This window comes from Pongo abelii, chromosome 7, assembly GCF_028885655.2.
Source record: "Pongo abelii isolate AG06213 chromosome 7, NHGRI_mPonAbe1-v2.0_pri, whole genome shotgun sequence".
Taxonomy (NCBI): Eukaryota; Metazoa; Chordata; class Mammalia; order Primates; family Hominidae; genus Pongo; species Pongo abelii.
Window position 1 is genome coordinate 6,763,922 of NC_071992.2, and position 20,817 is coordinate 6,784,738.

Sequence of the window (20,817 nt, forward strand, 5' to 3'; positions counted from 1 at the left end):
TTGTTTTATCTTTTAGATATTGCTATATGGAGATTTGCCAAAAAATAAAGAAAATATAATATATTTAGCAAATCATCAAAGCACAGGTTTGTATTTCATTTGCATGAAACAGGTTTTTCCGCAGATGGCACATGGGCATTCAAAATACCGTTCTTATATTTAAATGAAGTGGGTTTTTTAAAACATCCATTTTCTGTGCAGATATTATACCTGTTCTTGTATTTTTATGATTTTACTTTTTGGAAAGTCAGAAACTTGAAAGCTATGAATTTTCCTAAACTTACCTTCTCCCTCTGTTGGATGTAAGTAAGCTATTTTCTTACTTGCTTGCTTTGTTTTTCCTTTGTGTAGCTCTTTAAATAGTATATTCATTCTTTTTGTAAGTGATGTTTCTAGAAGTAGCATTGGTGGGTCGAAGTGTATATACATTTTACATTTTTGATTGCTAAGCTGCAGAAAAGCTGTATTGGTATGTGAGTACTCATTTCCTTACTATGCTAGTCATTTCTAATGTCTGCTCTTCCTTTCCTTCTTCAAATGGGTTTGGTTTAATTCTGGTTTGCTACTGTTCCATCAGAGGAATTGCAGAGAACTGGTCTTCAAAATAGTGCAGTATATACTTTAGGTTAAGATACTTCTAAAAACCTTTGTATTTTTAAGTAATTCTAGAGTCACAAGAATTTGCAAAAACAGTACATTGAGTCCTATGACCTTTTCAGTAATGTTTTTCCCAGTGGTGACATCTTAATATAACTGTAGCACAGTAGCAGAATCAGGAAATTGTCATTGGGTAAGTTACTTTTTAATTCTGCAAATAATTCAGCCCTCTAAAAAATCCCACTTCTTATGTTTTCAAACCTGTAGCTACTTTTGATGCATACTTCCTAAATTCCATTTTTGTTACTTTAAAAAATACAATACCTAGAAGCTCAAAGCTGGAAACAGCCTGATCAATATAGTACTCTTAAGGGAAATCACTTATGCCTGTGGCTTTTTTAAAATTTTCTTCCTGTCAGCTGTCTTTTCATGATTTTGTGGTTTTTATTACTACTTATACCGTAGATGAGGTATAGAAAGTAAAAGAAGTTAAAATGCATTTTTCTCAATTTAGTGAATTAATGATTACATTCAGATTTATAGGACAAGGGTTGAAGCTACAAGGGGTTGATAGGAATTTTGATGTATCTGAGTATTTTCCCCAACTTTATTACATGACTGGTTCAGACTATTTTATCTAATTACATTTCATTCTCGGCAAAAATAGCAAAACAGTCAACAAATGGGCAGTGCTGCTGAGAACTCTGGCCTGTGTAGACATATTGGCTGTTTTACTTCTAACACAATTCTGCTGTTCCTGTCCTGCTGCTGATGGACGTTTCTTCCAGGTTTTAAATATCAAATAAAAGGGATCTGTGGGCCCAGTACAGGGAATGGCTCTTGATAGCTTTGCTTTTCCTGCGTGTCCTTTATTTTGATCCAGTGTTAATTTCACATAGAGTTGTCTGTTTAACAGGATTCTCTTAAAATTCCTTCTTCAGTTTCCCTGCCAGCTTTTCTTTGTCCAGGTTTCAGTATAAACTCCACTCGATTAATAGAGCTCTCTAGTAGTGACTTCTGGAGTGAGTTCTCTGAACATTTCTGAAAGTGTTGCTGATAGTGATAATATTGATAACTACTACTGTTAATTTGTGTGCTTACTACATGTTGGTTTTTATATATATTCCTTCAGATTAAGGACTTCTAGAAAACATCTGTGAAAAAACAGATTAAAAAAAAACAATTCTACTTGTATTTGGGACTAGAAGGTACTATGGGAAGGATAATATTCATACTCAGACCACACTGACCTGAATTTCATTTGTCAGTTTAGAGAACCACTTCCCCTTCCCTTCACCCTAGCTCGAAGTGCTGGTGACTTTGTATCACTGCTCTGGCACCACATTCTGATCCCAACAGGATTTGGGAAGGCTGCTTTTTGAAAGCCTTTTAAAATTATATAACTTGAGAAAATACTAGGGGAGTGATTTTAAATTTCTTTAGAATTACAGGCTTTAGTCAGTATATGACAGAGCCTTTTCCTAGAAAAATGTGCATATAAAAATTTGCATGTAGTTTTAGGGTTTCAGAGACCCCTGAAGTCTATCCATAGACTTGATTCATTGTCCGATCATGTTTAGGTACCCTTCTAAAACCCTTTTGAGATGTTAGGAATCACAACAGAGTATCTCTGAAAATGTAATTAGCGGAAAGAACATTTCAAAGACTGTTGTTCTGCTTAGACTTTCTAGTTTGTCTTCTGCCAAGCTTGCCAGAATAAATGAGTTTCCTGGCCTGATACTCAAAAGAACTGACATTTAAATTAGTCTCTCTCTTCCCTTGTTTTCGCTTGACACATCCTTGTCTCTACATTCTGTCTCTGTCTCTGTTAGCTTATTTCTCTCTGGAGTCAGCAGGATATAGTGGCTGTTATTCCTTCACCTTATCCTTCAACGATCTACTTTTGACACTATTTGCCTTTTTTTTTTTTTTTTTTTGAGATGGAGTTTCACTCTTGTTGCCCAGGCTGGGGTGCAGTGGTACAATCTCAGCTCACTGCAACCTTCGCCTCCCGGGTTCAAGCCATTTTCCTGCCTCAGCCTCCCGAGTAGCTGGGATTACAGGCATGCACCACCACGCCTGGCTAATTTTGTATTTTCAGTAGAGATGGGGTTTCACTGTGTTGGTCAGGCTGGTCTTCAACTCCTGACCTCAGGTGATCTGCCTGCCTCAGCCTCCCAAAGTGCAGGGATTACAGGCGTGAGCCACTGTGCCCTGCCTACTATTTGCCTTTTTAATCTCATGAAATGTTCCCTTTTCTTGGCTTAAGTGTCAATTTTCTTGTTGAACAGCACGCGTGGTGAGTAGAATGTTATAAAAAGGCATGGACTTTGGAGTTAGAGAGACGCAGGTTCCTGTTCGTCATTGCAGAAATGCTGTTCTGCAATAGGCTGTGTGTCAGTGGGCAAATTACTTAACTCTCAGAGCCTTATTGGTAAGGTGTGAGTGATAGCTCCTTTTAGCCACTTTACAGAGGCTATCTCCTAATCCTGGTAGCATACCTCGCTCATAGATGGCATTTAAAAGTGGTTGTGATGACAGTCATAGCTCACCATTAGCATAGCGCTGGATCCGTGGTAGGGAAACGCTGCACATGCAGTATCTCTTGGACTACATAGGGTCCTCATGAATTAGGAACTGCTGTTTCATGAGGATAGGGGTGAGGAAATTAGACTTGCTGCCCCTCACTGCCTTCCACTCCTCTCCTCCAAGTTAATGGGAACAATGACTCTGCTTTGGCTTGATTGCCATGGAAGATTCTCACATAGCCAAATTTATTGCTATATTAGTTAAATTATGCCAGAACACAAAATATGAATAGTTATTGTCAAAGTAATGTAATCTCAGCTGTAACTGAGATAGTCAGAAACTATCTGTAATCTGGTGTCCTATCTGAAACGTAGCTGAGAATAAACAAGGAATAAAGATAATTCAGTAGCAAATATTGGTGACACAAAGCTTGTATATTTTGACTACTTAAGCTAGTTCTTAAATGTTTCCACTAAAATTTTCAAGTTTAAGGGCATAGCCCAGGGCAGCTTATTATGAACATGATGTATTTTGGAAATCTTACACTTTCTCTTAAAAGTTCTTGGGAGGGGCATCTGAGGCCATAATATAACCATAAAACCGTTTGTTTTTAAACAGTTTTTAAACCGTTTGTTTTTATGGTTTTTAAAAATGGGTTTTTTAAAAATTTTTAAAATTTTTAAAATTCTTCCAAATTAAAAAAAAAATTATTGCAGGAAAAAATGCTAAACCTGGTTTTTAACTTTGTACCCCAACCATATTTCCAAGATGTACTTTAGCCTGGGAACCATACAGAACCATACAGAATTAGTTCTCAGAATTTATTGTCTGCTTACTTTTGCATTTGGTACAGGTATAACAGGGTTGATTATATGGTTTCTAAGACATGACTAGAAAGAAATATGTTTATCAGTTATTATTTCTTCAATCTAAATTAGAAGGGGCTAGGGAGAGGGCTTCAACAGGAAGTTATATACTTTAGAGAAAAGTGATCATTGATAACCCAATAGTATAGATATCTCAACCCAATAACACAGGTTGTATCTGTCTCTGGGATCATACACTGTAGGGGAGAATCTTTGCAAGCAACATTCTACTTATAGGGAGCCATAACAGAAGTTTCATATGTATAATAATTATAAGTCTTAAGTCATCAAGAAAAAGTTAACTTGTGAATGATAATCCCTGATTAAAAAGAGAGATGTATAATAACTTGTAAGACATTTTTCTGGGTTAATTTTTAGTATTAAAATGGCTAAATCTTCTTTGGGATATTCTGACTAGTATGGTGCATTGTGTAACAGATTTCACATAGCTGAGAGCTAATCATCCTGTAATCTGTGGAAAACTGTCCTCTTTGGCTAAAACTTTTATTGTAATTCCTTTAAATCCTCAGCTTTTATTTTCTAGAGACTTTTTTTTTTTTAACATTTCCTTCCTCTGACTCACTCCTTTTGTTCTCATTTTCATGGCCTGAGAACATGGGTGATGCTAGAACTATTCTTTTCACAGATTAACAGTTTTCTTTTCAAGTATCGTTGAGCTCATGTGTGTATTAACTAGAGAAGTCTCCCTTACATTTCATTTTTATGTTTTCTTTCTCATCAAGAGATAGTTTGTAGCCATTTACTTTCAAATCCAAGTTTCTGTGGTTCTTAAGACCTTTATCATTTGTCTCCTTAATTTCACTTCATTTCCTCTTTAAACCATGTTCTCTGTTTCTCATCTTCTGCACCCACTTTGCCACTTCCTGTTTGTTTAATTGGCAAGGGCCACTCTCTGTGTTGGGAATTTTTTCTTTTTGAAAGCTCAGCTAACAACTTCTAGGAAGTTTTTTGTTGCTACTGTTATCAACTCATACCATCTTACCCTTGTTTTTGCAACCCTTTGTTAATAACATATTTATTTAACTATAGTTATTAGCAGCCTGAGATCATTTTACTTGGTTACATAAGGAGCACATATATCTACCCAGCACCATTGTAAGGCATGTGAGACCTTTATTTGATTGCTGTCCTAACCTAGTACCAAGTCCTAAAAACTCATTAGTAGAAGATGAAGTGTCCTTGCCTTTTGCCGAACACATATATACACACTGAATATTTAGTGGCAATTCATAGTTGCATTTGGCCATTTTTTGTTTATAATTTCCCCTTTCTCATTAAAAAAACTTTGTTTTCTAGACTTTAGGATTTAGAGAAGCTCATTTTATTCCATATACATGCTGCTGTTGGATTACTTAGGTATTTTGTGACTGTGTTTTATCTTTGAAATAAAAAGCCTTTCAAGAAATGCAAAAAAAAAAAAAAAGCTCAAAAAACAGAAAATGTATATTTTTAAAATATCTCAGATTGATGTAAAGAAATTTTAAACATCCTAATCACAGTACTTTTGAAGCACATTCCTAGTACAACTTGTGAAGAGGCTCATGTATGCACTAACCGGGTCCTGTCTCTGCAGTTGACTGGATTGTTGCTGACATCTTGGCCATCAGGCAGAATGCGCTAGGACATGTGCGCTACGTGCTGAAAGAAGGGTTAAAATGGCTGCCATTGTATGGGTGTTATTTTGCTCAGGTAACTTGATTCCATGCTTTTCTCTATATATATGTAGTTTATAATTTTTTTTTATTTTTTAATTTTTTTTGGAGACAGTCTCACTTTATTGCTCAGGCTGAGTGCAGTGGTGTGAACACAGCTCACTGCAGCCTTGACCTCTGGGGCTCAAGTGAACCTCCTGCCTCTGCCTCCCAAGTAGTTGGGACTGTAGGTGCTCACCGTCATGCCCGGCTAAATTTGGTAATTTTTGTAGAGATGGGGGTCTCGCCGTGTTGCCCAGGCTGGTCTAGGACTCAAGCAATCTGCCTGTCTCAGCCTCGCAAAATGCTGGATTATAGGTGGGAAACTGCCATACCCAACCCTATACAAATGTCATATTTTAAAATTTAACATATACTTCATGTGAATGTATAGTTTTTAAAATGGGTTTAATAGTTTATTCTCAGTTGAAGTAATTTTGTTTGGCATTTTTAGTGGTGTGTATTTATATACGTCTGATTATCCATATACAGTTTTCCTTCAGCATCTGTGAGGATTGGTTTTAGGACCACCACAGATACCAAAATCTAAGATGTTCAAGACCCTTATATAGAATGGGATAGTATTTGCATATAACCTGTGTACTACTTTAAATCATCTCTAGATTACTTATAATATCTAATACATTATAAATGCCATGTAAATGGTTGTTATACTTTATTTTTTATTTGTATTATTTTGTTATACTATTTTTAATTTTTATTTGTTCACATATTTTTGATCTGTGATTTGTTGAATCTGCAGATGTGGAACACATGGACATGAAGGGCCAGCTGCAGTAAAATGAAAGAGCAAAAATGCAAATGTACAAGGTTCAAACAAATAGGAAATTTAAAGGCATAGAATTTGATACGCAATTACATTAAACTGTTGATAACAGTAATTAGTGATGTGTATGATATTAAAAAAAATAGTGAGCTGTATATATAAAACTTACTTTCTCCAGTTCTGGAGGCTAGACATCCAAGATCAAGGTATTGACAGGGTTCGTTTTTCCCAAGGCCTCTCTCCCAGGCTTGCAGGCAGCATCCTTCTTCCTGTGTCCTCATGTGGTTTTTTTCCCTGTGCCCAAGCACCCCTGGCACTGCTTCCTCTTCTTAGAAGGACTAGTTACACTGGATGACTAATCCTTCTACAAAGACTTCTGAGGTCCCACTCTGAGGCCCTTTTTTAACCTTAATTACCGCCTCTAAGTCCCTCTCTCTGAATACAGTCACAGCGGGAACTATTAGGGCTTTAGTAGACTGACTTGGGGGAACACAATTCTGTCTGTAACAGTGCCACATAAATATCTGTAGCAGGATTGATTTTTTAAAATCCCTGAAGATCGTGAGTATTGACATTTTAAGGACGCTTTTTAGTGACTCCGTAATAAGTGGGTGGAAGAACTGGGAGTTAAATCCATCTGATGGGTCAGGTTTTTTATTTTTAAAAAGGTGTATTTAAGAAAAAGCATTTTCATTTTAACTGCCAACAAAACTAAACTTCATGTGTTTTCCAATACAGTGTCACATGCAGTTTTTCTGAATTATGTTGAGACAAGGTAATTTTCAGCTAAATGTTCTTTAGAAGCTAATATTTGAAGATATTAAATATAGATTAAATTCTGAAATGTAGTTTTTATTCTGTACTTTTTGAAAGAGAAGTTGCCTTTTTGATGACTCTGGCCAATCGTTATTTTAAAAGTAAATCCTCTTTCTCCCAATTTTATTGTGGCAGCATGGAGGAATCTATGTAAAGCGCAGTGCCAAATTTAACGAGAAAGAGATGCGAAACAAGTTGCAGAGCTACGTGGACACAGGAACTCCAGTAAGAGCCTACCCGTTTTTATTTTTCTTACCAGCTCTCAGTTTCTAAATTTAAGAATTAAATTAAAATCTAAGAATTGTTTTGACAATATATTTTCCCATGTGTAATTACTAATTCAGAGTTATGCTGAGGTAACAGAAACTCTCTATGTGCAGGTAGGCAGTTTTTTCAGCCATCAGAAAGATTGCTGTAAACAACTAGGTCCTTTGCTGGTCAGTGGACCTTAAAGAGGAATAAAAAGAGCATTTGGTGTCTTTCAGAGTCTATAAATAGAACGAACTGCATTTTAACCTGACATTTAAGCTACTTTCAGAGCTCATCTTACTTCTTGTCTTCTTTAGTATCAGATTTAGTTTTAGAAGCAGCAACTGTTTTCTGTTAGTGTGAATTTGGAATGTCTTACATGTACAGAAAAACCAAAAAAGGATGAATCTCTACAAATGTCAAATCATTCAGTGTAAATAATATTTTATAAAACTTTATTCCACAAAAGTGGGGAGAGTTCAATCTGCTTTGTGTAGAATGCTGATTGCTGCCAAAGGCTTTTCTCCTGGTTCCCTCCGGAGACAAAGCATCATGATCACCGGGGCGACTTGGGCTTTCTCTTTCAGTGCATGACATGTGCTCAGAAGCTTAGCTCGTGTGCACAGGCTTTCCCTTTCCTTTCTGGCTCCCTCCTTCTGTCTTGCCTCCTCTCCTCTTGCCCTCCCCTCACCAGGGGTCCTGGGCAGCAGCTGGAGCTCATGGTGAAGGAAGAATTCTTCACGGTCAGCTGGCGAAGTGCCTGGTGTGAGCATTGTTTATTCACATGCCTCTTCTAGGTGTTTTTACATTAGGACATTGCATCTGTTTTGGGCATGTGTGGGGTGACAGAAGCAGAATGGAATGAGATGAACAGCGACCCTTTATCCTGTTATAGCTCACCCTTGAGAACCAAGCTTGGTGTCTTCAAAGGGTCTGTTGAGTCTGAAACAGTGTGGTGAATTTGGACAGAATTGTGGTCATTGTATGTAGGCCACCAAAAGACCGAATAAGTTGGTAATATGGCTTATCGACTTTTTACAAAAAAATTAAAATTTAAAAATTATGAATTTATACCTTAAAATGTCCATCCCACTTCTCTCCCAGCTGTCCAGTCACCCCAGCCATGGATGACTGCTGTGGAGTTTCTTCTGTGTCCTGCTGTGGACATTGTATATATGAAGCAAATGAACATAGCTGCCTGTTGGGTGATGTTGGCATCCTATGCACAGTGGTCCCTTGCTTTTTTGCCCCCATGAATATAGCTGTCAGTGGCGCTAGGGCTGAAAAAATCAGCTCTGTACACTTGTCATGTGTCTTGTTTATGTGGCTGCCTTCGTGAGTTTCTTCTTGTTTTTGGTTTGCAGCAGTTTAAGTATCATATATCTGAGTGTCATTTAAAAATTTTTACCCGGATTGGTCCTCTGAGCTTGGATTTATGATTTGGTGTCTGTTATTAATTTTGGAAATTTCTTTGCTCTTATTTCCTTAAATATTATTCCTACCCCAGTCTTTCTTCTCCAATTATGTTTGTGTTGGCTCATTTCTCGCTGTTCTTTAGTTCTTAGATGCATTATTAGTTTTTTGGTTGGTTTTTTTTTTTTTTTTTAATTTTTTTTTTACGCCCCCTCCCTTTTTTCTTTTTGTGTTACAGTTTGGATAATTTCTATTGACCCACCTTTAGTTCATGGGTTCTTACTTTGGCTGTGTTGAGTCTACTGGTGAGCCAGTTGAAGGCACTCTTCATCTCTGCTACTGCATGTTTCATTCCTCACATTTCCCTTTGACCCTGTTTCATAGTTTCCATCTCTGTGCTCGTGTATCTATCTGATCATAAAGCTTAATCACATTTTCCACTTGAACCTTTATCATTTTATTATACTTGCGGTTCTCTTAAATTCCCTGCTTGATAATTCCAACATCTGGGCCATATCTGAGTCTGGAAATTTTGATTACTTTATTTCTTCAGATTGTGCTTTATCTCGCCTTTGTCATACTTCCTAAGATTTTGTCTAACGCTGGGCCTCTTTTGTAAGACAGTAGAAATGGAGGCAAGTTGTCTTGATACCTGGAAATGGATAGACTTGTCTTTCTGTTTGGCCTTTAGTGTTGAGGAGTTGAGTCAGTTCACTAAGGAGGTGCACTGGATTTGGGTTTTGCTCATGTGCTTTTTCTCACAGCTTCAGGTTTCTGTAGAACGCATTACTTTGTTTGTAGGTTGGGGATGTCCTCCCGCTAGAGCTTTTCCTCAGTGTTTATTTCACACTCAGCATTTTCACGTGGCACCTTGGAGTGGCTCTCTTCTTTATGCCTTTCCCCACTGTACTTCTCGGATACTTGTTACTGAACTCTCGCTAGTTTGGTGGTAGAAGGAGAAGGAAGGGAAGTGTCTTTTTATTCTTAGGGAGAATCTCAGGGGTGGAGCCTTCTCTGATCCTGCCTTGCTTCTGGCTGTAAGTCTGTGCCCAGGATGTATTCCTGCCTTTACTAAGAGTTTTTCCCTGTTCTCTTCACCCAGCCTCATCGAGTATTCATCCGTGCCCCATGGGTAGCAGGGTTTTGTTGCCCCTGTTCATCAGTTTCAGGCTGCTGTTCCATAGCAAAGGTAGAAAGAAGGATGTGGGCTGGGCCCTGAGCCTTTCCCACAGGGCTGCTGTTCCCTCCCGCAAGCCTACATCCAGTCTTCCCTGACCCCAGTGTGTTTTCCTTTTTCTTTATCTTGTGAGTACACAGGAGGTCTGTGGGTCGAGCCTGTGAATTGTGCTGCATTCTCCATGTGTCTGTAGCCCAGGGATTCGTCTGTTCCACTAGCTCATACTTGGCTTTCTGCAAAATTGTTAAAATTTTTAGCTAAATTCTTTTTACTGGTATCTGTTAGCATTGGCCCCCAACTAAACAAGCACTTGCATCTTGTTTCTCCTTTGAGTTTTCCATCTTTCCTTAGACTTTTGGGTTAGTTGGTTGCCTTGCAACCTTTCAGCTCTCTGAAAGGTCTAAGAAAAGTCATGAATCTACAGCTTGTCAGTGTTGTTGCTGTACGGTTGGCAGTAGTATTCCTTCAGCATTCTACATACTTAATGGAAGCCGCCTCCCATTTTTGGTTAATAAATTTCAAAACTTGGAACAATGTTAGATTTACAAAAACGTCAGAAAGAACAGAGTGTTCCCATTTATTTATTCTTTATATAGCTTTTTTTTTTTTTTTTTTTTTTTTGAGTTGGAGTCTTGGTCTGTCACCCAGGCTGGAGTGCAGTGGCACGATCTTGGCTCACTGCAACCTCTGCCTCACGGGTTCTGGCAATCTCCTGCCTCAGCCTCCTGAGTAGCTGGGATTACAGGCATGCGCCACCATGCCCGGCTAATTTTTGTATTTTTAGTAGAGACAGGGTTTCACCATGTTGGCCAGGTCTTGAACTCCTGACCTCTTGATCCGCCCGCCTCGGCCCCCCAAAGTGCTGGGATTATAGGCGTGAGCCACCACGCCCAGCCTTCTTCATCTAGCTTTAACATCTAATGTTGACATCTTACATGACATGGCATGTATTTGTCAAAACTAAGAAATAAACATTGGTACCACACTATTAATTGTACTACAGATTTTTATTCAGACTTTACCAGGTTTTCCACTAATGTCCTTTTTCTGTTCTAAAATACAATCCAGAATAGATACAAATCCATTCAACTTCAGTGTTTTAAATTTATTGTTTTTCTCTATATGAAGTGCTGTGTGGTTTTTGTCAAATCTGTTATTTTGGTTTTAATCTTCAAGCTTGTCTTTGTTTCTTTAAGTGTTAAAGGCATAATTTAAAAGGTGTGTTGGGTTATTTCAGTGCCTAAAGTCCTGTCTGAGTCTGTTGTTTTCTGCTGGTTCTTGCTCATGGTACTTTCTTTCCTTGTTTGCTTTGTTATCTTCCTTTGCTGCTGGCTGTATTTGGTAAGTTATTTGTGGAAATTAGTTGAAGCCTCAGGTGGGAGTGTCTTTCTCCAGAGAACATTTCTACCTGTTTTAGCTGGGCCCCTTAAGGCTCCTCTAGTGTGGGCCCCACCCAAACCAGATTCTGAGTTGAAGATGAACTGAGCCATTCAGGCAGTGCAGCCAGGGTTGCAGATGCATGCGAAACCTGCTCTCCTCTCATTTACTTTCACCCTGAGAGTGGAGCCTTTGGTGTTTCCTTCACTTCTCTGATTCTCTCTTCACATTTCTATTAGAAGGTCTGTGGGCTTTGGTTTCTGTTCCCTTCATCTTTTGAGTCTTGTAAAACAAAGTTCTGTTTTATGCTTACTTCTGCTTTACTGTGTTTGCTTAATTTCAGTCTTAACATCTTGCCAACTCTTGGGTACTTTTAAAATAATGTTATATCCAGCTTTTTAAGTTGTTTTCAGTAGGAAGGTTGATTCAAATAACCTAGTCTGTTATGGGCTACCAGAATAGCCTTCCTGTTTTTTGTGGGCAAAATTCCAGCCTTTTATGTTCCTAGCGCAGTATGGATAACAGACTGGCAGGTTCAAGAGGCAGTGCTGAGCAGCTTTCGCTGTAAGGTCACTGTCCCAGGTCAGGTTTCTAAGAATCTGGATGGTTGTTTCATTTCTTAATATGTACGCCTTGTGAGAGCAGATACATCTTGCTCAGGTTCTTGATGATTCTTTTGTTTCTGAAGGTGAATTAAGTAAGTGACATGGTAGAATATGTTAAGTCAACTTTCGTGTGGCTTATTAGTTCTCATGAATCTATTTCATGATTGTGTCAGTTCTTATTTGGTATTAGTATTTAAGAAATGCAGAATTTCGTTTCAAAAAATATATTTGTATTATAAGTTCTGAAGAAATACATCTCCCTAATTATTGCTGGGACAATGCAGTATTTTCTTAAGGTACTTATTGGTTGTGGATGCAAATGAAGCATATTTGTGATAAAAATAACTAATAGAAGTCATTTTGTTAGAATATGAGCTAGTAAAACTTATGGCAAAAATATGGAGACTTACACTTTTTCTTCCAGCTTTCACCTAAGTTCCTTTTCAGATAGGAGGCAGCCTGGTGGATAAGAGTATTGGTTTTGAAATTAGATTCAGGTTTAAATCCCAGATCTTCTGTTTAATCTTTATTTTATTTCAGGTAGATTTTCTGGATAACTTGCTATAGCTTATACATCAGTACTTTCCACTTCAATTTTATGTTATGGAGAGACGGCTTCTTTCCTTAAACCTCACGAACCAACCTCTGCTAGCTTCTAAGTTTTTTCCTGCCACTTCCTTACCTCTCTCAGCCTTCAGAGAATTAAAGGGAGTTAGGGCCTTGCTCTGGATTAGGATTTGCTTTAAGGGAGTGTTGTGGCTGGTTTGATGTTTTATCTAGAGCACTCAAACTTTCTCCATATCAGCAATAAGGCTGTTTTGCTTTCTAATCATTCGTGTGTTCAGTGAAGTAGCACTTTTAATTCTCTTTAAGAACTTTTCCTTTGCATCCACAACTTGGCTGTTTGGTGCAAAGGGCCTAGCTTTTGACCTACCTTGGCTTTCAACATACCTTCCTCACTAAGCCATTTCTAGCTATTGATGTAAAGTGAGAGACATGCAACTCTTCCTTTCACTGGAACGCTTAGCAGCCGTTGTAGGGTTATTAATTGGCCTAATTTCAATATTGTTGTGTCTCAGGGAATAGGGAAACCCAAGGGGTGGGAGAGAGAAAGAGAGACGGGAACGGGCCATCAGTGGAGCAGTCAGAACACACACGACATTTATCAATTAAATTTGTCGTCTTATATGGGTGCAATTCATGGTACCCCCAAACAATTACAATAGTAACATCAGAGATCACAGATCACAATAGCAGATATAATAATATGAAATATTGTGAGATTACCGAAATATGGCACAGAGACGTGAGGTGAGCACATACTGTTGGAAAAATGGCACCAACAGACTTGCTCGATGCAGGGTTGTCATAAACCTTCAGTGGGAAAAAATGCAATTTCTGTGAAGTTCAGTAAAGCGAAGCATCATGATAAAATGAGATGAGCCTGTCACTCCTAAGAATGTTCCTGTACAAGTTTTTTGCATCTGTTACTTGCCTTTTCCTATTTGTGAATAGTATCTTTTTTGAGAATGTGTTTTTTTATTTTTATAAATTTATATGTATCTTTTGAAGAACATACTTTTAAGCTTAATTTATTGATTTTTTTCCTCTCACAATTTCTGCTTTTTGTATCCTATTTAAGAAGTCCTTGCCAAACTTAAGGTTGCTAAGATTTTCTCCTTTGTTTTCTTCTGGAAATTTTAGAGTTTTGCTTTTACATTTAGTTCTAGGATTTATTTATAATTAATGTTTTTATATGGCGTAAGGTCAAAGTTCATATTTTTTTAATATAGATAACCATCACTATAGAAAAGATTATTTTCCCCCAATGTTTGAAATAAGTAGACTGAATATAGATGGGTCTATTATCCCTGCATCAGTGGACCATTTGTTCTGTTATATTGATCTATATATATATCCTTATGCCAATACCATACTGTCTTAATAATGCTTGCTTTGTAATAAGTTTTTAAATAATGTAGTTGTCTTCTAAATTTGTTCTTTCTTTTCAAAGTTGTTTTGGCTATTTTAGGTTTTTTGCATTTCTATATCAATTATAGAATTAGCTCGACAATTTCTACCCAAAGTTTGTGGGCTTTTCATTTTGATTGTATTGAAGGTATAGATGAATTTGGGAAGAATTGATATAACAGGATTGAATCTTTGGATTCATGAACATAGCCTGCATTTGTTTACTTAGGTCTTCTTTATTTATCTCAGTGTGTTTTGTAGTTTAATGTACAGATTTGCACATCTTTTGCCAGATATATCCCTAAGAATTTCAGTTTTTGATACTATTGTAGATGACATTTAAAAAAATTTCAAGGTTTTGATTGTTGACCTAGACATATATTTGACTTTTTAAAATACTAACCTTGCTAAACTTATTTATTATCTAGTAACTTAAAAAATATATTCCTTAGGATTTCCTACATAAACAATCATGTCATTGTTATAGAAATAATAGTTTTACTTTGTCCTTTTTAATCTTGATGGCTTTTATTTCTTTTTATTGCTAAATTTTCTGGCTAGACCTCCCAGTACAGCCTTGACTAGAACTGGTGTGAGGGAAATCCTTTCCATATTCCTCATCTTTAGGGAAAAGCACTCATTCTTTTATCCATTCTTTAGTTCCTAGCCCCATTGCCCTTCCTAAATTTTTTCTCATCATTTTCCTTCATCACACCTTGTTCTTTTTCTTTGCAATCGTATCCTGATATGTAACGACATGTTTTTATTTATCTGTTTAATGTATTTCTTTTCCTCACTTGTCCATGAAGGGAAGGACCATATGTGTTGTTATCCTGTGTGCAGTTCCTGGAACATAATAAGTATATAAGAAATAGTTTCTGAATTAGCTGTGAATGAATTCATGCCTTCTTGCTGTCTATGTTCTTTTAAATTAAACATCTAAGACACAGCAAATAATACCACGAGTTATTAACCTTTGAAATAATCGTTTTATTTATAAATGATTGAGTTAAAAGCTGATAGCCCACAGTAATTGCTTTCATGGCTTTGAATATAAACCTTACTGTTACAAAACACATTTTCATGAAAATGAATGTGTGGTTTTTGGAACTAGCTTTAATGTTTGTCTTCCTGTTTTTCCTTCTAGTTGCTGGAATATAATAAGGAATTTTGTATGTTTTTCCTAATTTTACCCACTTTTCTACATTTTCTTAACAGATCTGATCAATCTTCATTATTAAATATAAAGACACATATAATATTATCTGTTAATTTCTAAGTTAGATGTGGGTTCTGAAGACTACTATATGAATGAACAAAAAGCTTGCATATTTGCATGGAAGCTGAAAGTACGAAATTTTCAGATACCATTATACCAGTATCTAAAGAAAAAATTCAGTCCCACATAGGTTTTTAAGTAGGAGTTTTATCATCATAGGTCATCCAAATGAAGGAAGGCTTCTGTACCAGATGTACAGAGGTAGACAGTATTGTCTGAGTACTGTCTGAGATCTGGCAAGAATGGATCCAATAAACATAGTTTTCTCCCATGAGCTCCTGTCTTGTCTCCTGTATTCTGTTTGTATTTGAAAAGATTTGGTATGCATAACTTATTTTTGTCTTTCAGCTGTCAATCAAAGTTATTAGTGTAGTTTTTGTAACTCAGTTCTCAAGCTAGGAGTTTTTGCTGTATAATTTTAATGTTTCTGTTTTTACTTTCCTAAGCAGATAAGTGTAAAAACTTAGACTAATTGATTACTTATTAAACATCCAGCTTGATATTCTTCTTTATATTATTTTAGTTTCAGTTTATATAACAAATGAGTTTGCTTATAAATAAAATTTAAAATGCACTAAAGGAGCTGTGTGAAATAGGAATTCTGTGTGAAGCTTTTGAATGTGAACATTTAGAACCTTTCACATGGTGGGAATTTAGTATATGATTTTCCTCAAATGAGGTACTTTTTAGTGTTGGTACTTAACGATACTGATTTCTAAAATTTGTATTTCTAAAAATGACATATTACAGGATCTCAAAGGGAAAAAACTCACTGAGGCTTTGTATGAGTCAGCATTTCATGGCCTATTTTTAATTAGTGAATTATTAGCATGTAATTAGAAATGTTTTTAGATTCTTCATGGCTGACCTACCAATGAATGTAGCACTGCATTTAAAATATAGTTCACGTTATGCTCAGACTTAATTGAATTGTTGCGTTTTGTTTGCTCTGCTTGAAATGAAGGTCACATGTAAATAAATATACATTTTCTCCTAATATAGGAAGTACTCTCTTAGCATTACTAGGTTTAGCTTTTTTAGGTTAACAATAACAAAAACAAAGCTCACACAAAATAAACCCCAAATTTGCTCTATGTCCCACAGATGTATCTTGTGATTTTTCCAGAAGGTACAAGGTATAATCCAGAGCAAACAAAAGTCCTTTCAGCTAGTCAGGCATTTGCTGCCCAACGTGGTAAGTAAAATTTTGACAGTGTTTGAACAAAATAATTTTTAAAGATAATAACATTTTTAGTTTTTCTTCCTGGAAAAGATACTTTTGTTTTACAATTGAAAGAATGAATGTATTCATTCCTTGAATTAATGTACATATTATCTCTTAGGAAATGAAGTTTCTTCTCCTTAATTCACTTGCATGCAATTATTACATATATCTGAGAAATTAAGTTCAAGTGCTTGTTACGATACATATTCTTGTGCCATGGATTTATTTAAAATCTATCTAAGTACATGATTATGTAGATGGAAGCTTTTTCTACTGTGTGTGGGTTATGTGTAATGGAGCTTCTGTTTTCTAAGTTGACAGACCTAAGTTGGAGTCCAAACTCGGACTTTTATTAGCTGTATGGTTGCAACTTGCAAGTTGTGTAATGTTACTGAGCTTGCTTCTTCATCTCTTAAAAGAACGTATGCCTTATAAGTAGATCTAAATCCGTGTGATAATTAGATTAGAAAATATGTCAAGTTTCTAATGGAGAAGTTACACAAAGTTGGTTCACAGTGCTTGGAAGCTATTAATGTCTTCAACAATGCTAATGTTCTTAATATCCATATTTTAGAAAATTGGATAATTGATACACCAATAAGCTATGCAATTTAACCAAATTGGGAAGTATACAGAAAACAGTGGCTATGCTATGTTCTTAGAGGTGTCTTTGAAGCTTGACTATGATTTAGTGTGTGATCTCCATATGTTGATAGTCACTCACTGAGCAAATACCTTGTTGGTGACATTACGCCAGGGCCTATGAGAGTGCCGTCTAATGGAACTTTCTGCAATAATGGTGAAGTTCTTCATCTGTTCTGTCCAATGTGCTGCTCCTACCATTGTGGTTTTCGAGCATTCAACATGTGACTAGTGCATGAAATGAATTTTTAATTTAATTTAATTTTAGTTTAATTAAAAATGATAAGGGGGAGTTTTTACAAGGTGCTTACAAGAGCAGATGTGTCATATGTGTATGATATCATTTGTAACAGTACATTTAAAAAATGCCAGTTTGTTTTTAAACACATGTCCTATTAAGTAAGGAGTGGTTCAGAATAGGAGGGTTCAGTTGGTCTCCGAATCTGCCAGCTCCCTTTTGACTTTCATTGCTTCCTCTGTCTAATAGACATCACGTTCTGTCATTTCAGTTGCTCTTTTGCAACGCCATTGTCTCTGTTGCCCTTTTCACATTTATTAAACAGAACAAAACAAAAACCCCTCTCAAATCTATAGTCTACCTTTGTTGTAAGCACTTTTTCCAGTACTCAGTCTGCCCTCAATTTGTTTTGGTCTGATTTGAAATTCTCTCCCTAGACTTCTGTGGGGCTGTTCTCCATTATCCTCCCAACTCTCTGGCGATTACTTCCTAGCCTCCTTTCCAGCCTCTTTCTGCTTCATTTCTCCCTGCTGCATGTGATATTTCCAATGTCAGGTTTTGGTCTTTCATTAATTTCACTTTTTGTTTCTCATGGTGGTCTTCCTCTAAATCCATGGCTTTAGCCACTGTTTACTGGACTGCTGATGACTCACAAAAGCTTCCTCCCCTCCATATCTCTCTGCCTAACTCTGGACCCATTTGTACAACTGTCCATTAGAGAGCTTCGCTTGACTGGCCCAAAAGGATGTCTCAAACTCAGCATATTGAAGATAGAATTTATCCTTCCATGCATACACTCATATTTCTTGTCTTCGTACCTCCATCATTCAGTTTTTTTGCCTAAGTTTTATTCACAAAAAGAATAAATTGATAGCAGTTGCATACCTCTTATCGGAAACTTAGACATGGAGGAAGAAGCTGTTCAGATGGGGTCCTGCAGAAGTGCAGGCACTGTGGTAATATTTACACTTTTCTCAGCTGTATGCAGGGTTTTGTTTTAACTAATTTTCCTTAGAATTGTTTTAGATATTTGGCTTTCTAGTGGTTATAAGGAATGTGGAATTAAATGTATCTTAATCTGCCACCTGAACCCATTAAAGTGAGCCCCTATGGTGTTTTTTTTTTTTTTAAACTTGCTGTGGTTAAAACCATAGTAGCTAGCGAAGGTGACATACTTAAGCTTTTTGAACTCTCTTAATAGAAAACAGAAATGTAATGATGTGTCTATAATAGCAAACCAGATACCTAGAATTTTCATGTTATTCATAGGATGAATAACACTGGCGGTTGTAGAGATTTGAGAGTTCTTTCAAAACATGACAACAAAGGGAATAAGCTACAAAGCAATTTTTTTCTTTGTAGACTTAACTGAATAAAAATTATTTTTATGTCTCAAACATCATATGAACAAATTTAGTTGGCAAATGGCAAGCTAATAATATTTTATAATATAGGATATTAATATACTTAATATTACAAAAGTGCTTCCTAATTAGTAAGAAAAGACATAAACTAGAAAAATGGGAAAAGGGCATGAATAAGAAATTCAAGAGATACAAATGACCCACACACTTGAACAAATGTTTATTCTTTCTCATAATCAAAGAAGTAGAAATTAAATGAATACTTTGAAGCCAACTTCTGAGAAAGCATAGCAAACAAGAAAGCTAGTGCTCAGCTTTGCGTGGTAACAGCACTCTCACCCTTAAGAAGGTGTATTTGCTTCCTGTGGCTGCTCTCAGGAAGGGCCACAAACTTGGTGGCTTAAAGCACCACAGATTTCTTCTCTTGTTGAGAAGTCTGAAATGGGTCTTACTCAGCTGAAATCAAGGTGTTGGCAGGGCTGCAGTCCTTTGTGGAGGCTTGGGGGGATCCTGTTCTCCTGTACGGGGTCCTGTGCTTGGTTCGGGGTCCTGTGCTTGGTCCGGGGTCCTGTGCTTGGTCCGGGATCCTGTGCTTGGTACGGGGTCCTGTGCTTGGTTCGGGGTCCTGTGCTTGGTTCGGGGTCCTGTGCTTGGTTCGGGGTCCTGTGCTGGGTCGAATGCTCTGCTTTCACCACCTTGAAGTTTGTCTGGAAATGGCACTGGGTCGCCCACACCATGTAGCTGACTCTGGTTCTCCCTCCTCCTCACTCGCTCTAAACCTGTGTTTTTGGCTGATTTCTAATCTCTCTTTCCTTGGGCCTTCTGCAGCTTGCAGGGCCTTCTGCAGCTCTTGTCTGCCCCAGCCCCAGGGTCTGCCCATCCCGATGCTGGGCTGTTCTGTTCCTGTTGGCAAGCCTGTTTGTTTTCTCCCTTCCTTAGCAGTGAAGAACATCGTAAGATCAATGCTGACTGCCTTCTGCAGCCAAGCCAGGCCATTTCATTTCAGCCGAGCCAAGTCTGTGTGGAGCAGTTCTTTTATTTTTCTCCTTTTGACTACCTCTTATGGTTTTCACGGATTTTTTTTCTCCTCACATTCAAGGATTTTTTGCCTTCAGAAAGTTATGTTTCTCTGGAAAGAGTGCGCCCAATATCCCTTTTGATTTCAAAATCTTAGTGTGGACTTTCTTGACTTGGATTTCTTTGGAAGAAACTGCTGAAGCTGCCATGTCTAAGAAGAAGACTTTGGAGAAAAATTTTCTTCTTAGACATGGCAACGTCAACAGTTTCTAAGCTCTAGATTCCATCTACCCTGTCTCCATCATTGCCTCAGTCATCTGCCTTACTTCTCTGCTGGGGTTTCTCCCAGCTTGCAAACGTACTCCGATTCTGAAATAACTAAGTCTATCGCTGTGCAAAGAGAAGTTTGGGCCCCTTGCTTTCTTGTATTTGACTCCATCCACTCTCCAGAAATGTATCCCACTTCTCACTTACCAGTGACCTCCAAAGCATCGTATCATTTGTGTCCGTTGTCATATTTGTTAACTTTCACGTAACTTTTGACATTACTTATAACTTTATAACCAGAAAACAATTTTAACTTTATTGTAGAAATAAACAATGGAGTATAATTTTTCTTTATGAAGATAAATATCACCTCCTCTTCCTTTAAACATTCTCTTCCCTTTGTTTTTGTATTACATTGGTTTCCCCCCTTTTTTTATTTCCTGGGTTGTCCTATTCCCTATTACTATTTTTACCTTTTTTTTTTTTAATGTGGATGTTTCCGAAGTCTGTATTTCTTGCCTTTTCATCTTCTGCCCTTTATTATTCTCAGCCACTGCCATTACTTCAGTTATCCATTCCCATGGTTTCTACATGCTTAGCTTCGGTTGATTCTTGCCATTTTACAGACCATATTTCCAACTACTTCTAGAATGTTTTGTTACTTCAGCCTCAGTATGCCCAATTTG

The 20,817-nt window shown here is 37.1% G+C and overlaps 1 protein-coding gene across 2 annotated transcripts in view; it reads left to right on the plus strand.

Annotated features, from left to right (window-relative positions):
* Positions 1-20,817, plus strand: part of AGPAT5 (1-acylglycerol-3-phosphate O-acyltransferase 5) — a 50,678-nt gene that overhangs the window by 16,189 nt on the left and 13,672 nt on the right. For both annotated transcript variants that reach the window (NM_001131165.1, XM_024250487.3), the window contains 4 exon segments: positions 17-86; positions 5,587-5,702; positions 7,443-7,532; positions 16,483-16,573. In NM_001131165.1, the coding sequence (NP_001124637.1) occupies positions 17-86; positions 5,587-5,702; positions 7,443-7,532; positions 16,483-16,573 (367 nt within the window).